The sequence below is a fragment of the Balearica regulorum genome, chromosome 19 (assembly GCF_011004875.1).
Source record: "Balearica regulorum gibbericeps isolate bBalReg1 chromosome 19, bBalReg1.pri, whole genome shotgun sequence".
NCBI classification, from domain to species: Eukaryota; Metazoa; Chordata; class Aves; order Gruiformes; family Gruidae; genus Balearica; species Balearica regulorum.
In genome coordinates, this window is record NC_046202.1 from 12,655,152 (window position 1) to 12,659,809 (window position 4,658).

Genomic DNA, 4,658 nt, shown 5'->3' on the forward strand with positions numbered 1-4,658 from the left:
TAAAATAAAAAAAGACTGTGTTCACATCTGCCTTGCCCGCGTTTGATTCCTGGGGCTGACACTGCAGGAGCAGCACAGGAAACTGCGTTCCACCACCCTCCGGCTCGCGTGTCCTCACTCTCCCTGTTCAAAGGCAGGTGCAAGGATAGGATTAGTATTAATTTTTATTTATTATTTCTTTATTATTATTAGTTTGCTGTTCCCCCACACACCACACATTGCCTCTGCTATGAGCAGTGGCAATTTCAGGGCAAGGCTGCACAAACACGCTGGAAAAAGAGTCAAGAGAGAGCAACTTTAATCTGTTTCGTCCCTACAGTCACAGGCTTTTCTGAAACCCTGCATCAGGACAGGGTAAGGATTTGGGGAGGGAACATGGTAAAATAAGACCCTCCGTGCAGCTGGCCTGCTCCAGCCCTGCAGGGTGCAGACTGCCTGGGTCTGGCTTTGGGGCAAAGCTGCTGCTGGGGGCTGCTGCGAGGGCCAGCCCTGCCTGAGCAGTGCCCCCTCCCAGGGGGTCCCAGGGGAGTGGGGCCTTGCAGAACTCCACGGCGCTGCAGCTGGCACAAAGCGTGACGTGTTCAGAGGCCCCGCCGGTGTTCAGGCAGCGGAGGAGCGTTCCCCGCCAGCCCCTGCTGGGCACTGTCCAGTCCTAGAAACATTACTTCACTCCTTCACCCGCTGCTTTTTCCTCTTCCTCTTCTTGGGAGCTGCCCCTGGCTCAGTCCCCTCTCGTCGCTGCGGGTTCTCCTCTGCTGCCACAGGCAGGATGCTGCGGACAAGAGCAAACGGCTTGAGCCACGCACCGAGGCCCCGCTCACCACAGTACCACGGCTCCTGCCCCCTTCTCCTGCCACGGCCAGACCCCTCCATCCTCCCTCCTCCTCACGCCAGGGAGACAGACAACACTCTCTCCCGGGGTGCCCCATAGCCCTGAGCCCAGCCATGGTCCCCCCCAGAAGCTGCTGGAGGCAGGCAGAGCCCCCCAGGCCCCTCTCACCTGGGGGCAGCCGCCCCTTCCCTGCACCGCTCCAGGACAGCCACAAAGAAGCCATGGGTAAGTGTGTCTGCAGGAGAGGCACGGAGGCAGCACTCTGCCCCGGGGAAGGCAGCGAGTCCTCGGCAGGGCCAGGAAGGGAAGGCGTTCACCAGCCTGCAGCGGGGGACGAGGGTCAGTGCCGAGCCCCGCAGCACCCCTGCCACGCCCCTGCCGCGTTCCCCCCATGCCCGGCGTACCTGAAGGCCGAGCCCTGCTCCTGCAGCACAGCGTGCACCACGTCCTCGTTCTCCTCCCGGTGCAGCGAGCACGTGGAGTAGACCAGGCGCCGGAGAGCCGGGAAGCTCAGGGCATGGCTCAGGACCCTGCGCTGGAAGCCAGCCAGCGCCTGCAGCCGCTCAGGGCTGGGGGCAGCCTCCTCCCCCGGCACCCGGGTCACCATCCCTGCGGGGAGAGCAGCCATCGCCGGGGGTCCACGGGCCCAGAGCCGGGCCGCGGGTGGGGCAGCCAGAGCCCCACGCGTTACCTGAGCCACTGCAGGACGGGTCGAGGAGAAGGTGGGTCACCCTGCTGTACTTGGGGTCCCTGGGATCCACGGTCAGGAAGTCCTGCTGGGCCAGCTGGAAGCCAGTGACGCCGGCCCGCATCAGCATGGTGTTCATGGTGGCCAGGCGCTTGGTGTCCACGTCGAAGGCAAAGATCTGGCTGAAGGCAGAAACCGGCACCCAAGAGAGGCATCAACACCCCGCTCGGCACCAGGAACCGCGCCGAGGGCGCCAGGCCGCCCCAGCAGACCCAACGCCGGCCGTCTGCGAGCGGGCAGAGCTGGGGAGCTGCTCCCCAGGCAGGAGTACTGAGCAGGGCCAGGCACAGATCGGGGTCAGGGGCCGGGAAGTGAACCCCCACGGGACTTTACGTCCTCTCAGACCCTTCAATGGCCCAGCGCTATCAGAGCCACCAGCCCACCCAAGAAGAAGCAGGCATCAGCCCCAGTTAGCGGGGCAGGGCGACAGGCTGCAGCTCTTCCTGCCACCTTCTCCTGGTGCTCTCTGTGGGCTCGGTGGGGCCAGGACCCCCTGCCCCCAGCACGCAAACCTGCCCTCACCCCTTGTTCTTCAGGAGGGCAGCCAGGTGGCTGGTCTTGTTCCCCGGGGCAGCGCAGGCATCGATGACGTGGGAGCCAGCAGCAGGGCTGAGGAGGAAGGCCGGGAGGCAGCTGGCCTGCAAGAGCACAAAGCCCTGTGAGGTGCGGGCAGCCAGCACCGCCGGCCCCTCCTCGGGGCAGGGCCGACCCTGCAGGGTCACAGGCAGCCACAGCAACACGGGGCCAAGCCCACCACCACCACCCCCCCCCGCTGGAAGCCGCTGCTCGGCCCCACAGGCCTGCACTGCTCCACGCAGCTGGTCCCCAGCTCCTACGGGGCGTTTTTACAGCTCAGCTCAGAGCAATTCATGCTGTGCCTACAGGCTACGGAAGCAAAGCCAGCGGGGAACCCCACAGCTGCAGGCTGCCTTCACCGTTTCTGCTTAGACTTCAAGTGCTGCAGCAAAGCCCAAGCCCTGCCGGTGGCATGGAGGAAGAGGCCAACCCTCCACCCATGTCAGTGGTTTTCCCACCCCTGCAGCCTCCCGCTCCCCAGCTGCCCCACCTTATCCTGCAGAATTATGTGTCCTGAAGTGTACAGCAGGTTGTCGTGGAAGTCTGTCTGCGGAGGGAAAACCAGCAGCTCCGGTAGATGAAGATCCAACAAGAATTTCTTCCCGGAGAGGGCCCTCAGTTCCTCCACGCTGCCCCCAAGACACAGGGAGGATGAATACACAGTCCTGTTCCATCATGCCCGCACTAGAGTGCAGGCTGGGAACCCCCTTTGCCCCACGCCTCCTCTCCACTTCGGCACCAAGCAGCGCCCGGAGGCAGAAAGTAAGAAAGTCAGGGTGGGGAGCGATGGAGACCCAACCTGGACACCGTGAGCACCAAGACCAACAACTTTCAACCCACAGAATCTCGTCCCCAGCCCCTGCCACTTCACTGATGTCCCAGGTAAGGTGAAATGGCAGAAAGAACGCTCACCTGGCTGCCTCGCCCAGGTAGGAGTAGCCCTGGCGCTTGAAGAAGTCAATGACATCGTCCACACAAGTCTTCAGGGTGTTGACTCGGACGTAGCGCGGTACCTGGGAGGCTGGGGGAGCCGGGCAGATCAGACACAACCCACCACTGCCGCCAGCACAGGGAGACCGCCCGGCCCCGAGGCCCACTCACCTCCGGGGCTCGCTGCCTGCGCGGGGGCCAGCAGGTCCTCGTTGCGGCTCACCTTCTGCTGCACCTTCAGGCGGGCTAACTCGGCCTCCAGCCGGGCCCGGTGCCGCCGGGCCAGCGCCTTCCAGCGGCCCCCGCACTTCAGGCCCTTGCCGAAGAGCAGGTCGTACACCAGCACCTGCGGGGACGCGGGTGAGCCGGGCCGGGCCCCGCCGCCCCGGGGCCCCGCCGCCGAAGGGCCGCCCCCCGGCCGCATTTACCTTCGCCAGCTGCGGGGGCAGCTTCTTCTCGGCCTGCAGCAGCGCGGCGCCGGCCAGCAGCTTCTCCAGCACCGGGGAGTAGCGGAGGGTCTCGGCCACCAGGGCGTACAGCTGCCGGACGTGCTGCGGGGCGGCCAGGGGCGGCCCTGAGCGGGACCGGGACCGGGAGCGGGACCGGGCCAGGGCCCAACCCGCCCCTCAGGGCTACACCCCCCCCCCGGGCCTGCCCGCCTCGGGCCTGCCGCCCCCCCCGGGCCTGCCCCCCATTCAGGGCTACACCCCCCCGCCCCCCGGGCCGCCCCCTTCCCCTCCCGGCCCCCGCACCGGGAAGCGGCTGTTGTACACCAGGGTCTTGATCCCGCCATCGCCGCGCTCCAGCCCCTCCAGGACGGCGGCGGCCGCGCTGTACAGCGCCATGGCCCGGCCCGGCCTCCGTCCCCGCGCGGCCGCGTGCGCCGCCGCCACTTCCGGCGGTGAGACCTCCCGGCCGGCAGGGGGCGAGCGACCGAGCCGGGGCCTGGCGGGGTCCAGCGGCCGCCCCCGGGGGCAGGGCCGGGCAGGGCAGGCAGGGGCCGGGCAGGGCCGGGCAGGACAGGGCCGGGCAGGGGCCGGGCAGGACAGGGCCGGGCAGGACAGGGCCGGGCAGGGCCGGGCGGGGCAGGGCAGGGCAGGCAGGGGGCGGGCAGGGGCCGGGCAGGGGCCGGGCAGGACAGGGCCGGGCGGGGCAGGGCAGGGCAGGCAGGGGGCGGGCAGGGCCGGGCAGGGGCAGGGCCGGGCAGGGCAGGACAGGGCCGGGCGGGGCAGGGCAGGGCAGGCAGGGGGCGGGCAGGGGCCGGGCAGGGCAGCGGCTTCCCGGCGGACTGAGCTCCCGGGCTGGGGAGAAGGAGCGGCCCGCCGCGGTCGGGCCCTGCCGAGCCCTCCACCCTGGCGGGGGATCACCGGGCCCGCCCACAGCGGGGAGGAGAGCAGCTGCCGGGCGGGGGGGCAGCGCCGTCAGCCGGTCGCCGTGGCGCGGAGAGGTGTTGACGCTGTCAGTCAGTAGTGGTGATGCAGCACGGTGCGATGACGTCATGCAGGTTTCCTGGAGCCTTTGGTGCTGCTCAGGCTGAGGTAAAACAGACTAAAGCCCGGCCCGGCCCCGGGC

General features: G+C 68.2%; 1 protein-coding gene across 3 annotated transcripts; it reads right to left on the reverse strand.

The window, feature by feature from the left end:
* Positions 1–281: 281 nt before the first annotated feature.
* Positions 282–3,998, reverse strand: NSUN5 (NOP2/Sun RNA methyltransferase 5). 3 transcript variants are annotated; one of them, XM_075771121.1, is made up of 10 exons: positions 3,839–3,998; positions 3,515–3,637; positions 3,258–3,432; positions 3,069–3,177; positions 2,647–2,785; positions 2,103–2,218; positions 1,524–1,702; positions 1,237–1,441; positions 1,001–1,153; positions 282–772 (listed from the first exon to the last, which is right to left on the reverse strand). In XM_075771121.1, exons 1-10 carry the CDS (start codon positions 3,929–3,931, stop codon positions 667–669), a joined length of 1,398 nt encoding a protein of 465 aa, XP_075627236.1. In that variant the 5' UTR covers positions 3,932–3,998; the 3' UTR covers positions 282–666. The 3 variants fall into 3 exon arrangements, with proteins under 3 accessions (XP_075627236.1, XP_075627238.1, XP_075627237.1); XM_075771123.1 differs by lacking the exon at positions 1,001–1,153; XM_075771122.1 differs by lacking the exon at positions 3,515–3,637 and having other exon boundaries at positions 3,839–3,996.
* Positions 3,999–4,658: the final 660 nt, after the last annotated feature.

What these genes read in the sequence shown, in the direction of transcription:
- NSUN5 (XM_075771121.1), bottom strand. Translation starts at nt 3,931, where the DNA reads ATGGCGCTGTACAGCGCGGCCGCCGCCGTCCTGGAGGGGCTGGAGCGC. An exon ending in TACCTGGGCGAGGCAGCCAG is followed by an intron (nt 2,786 to 3,068) that starts GTGAGCGTTCTT and finishes TCTTGGGGGCAG; the next exon opens with CGTGGAGGAACTGAGGGCCC. An exon ending in GAGCAGGGCTCGGCCTTCAG is followed by an intron (nt 1,154 to 1,236) that starts GTACGCCGGGCA and finishes CCCCCGCTGCAG; the next exon opens with GCTGGTGAACGCCTTCCCTT.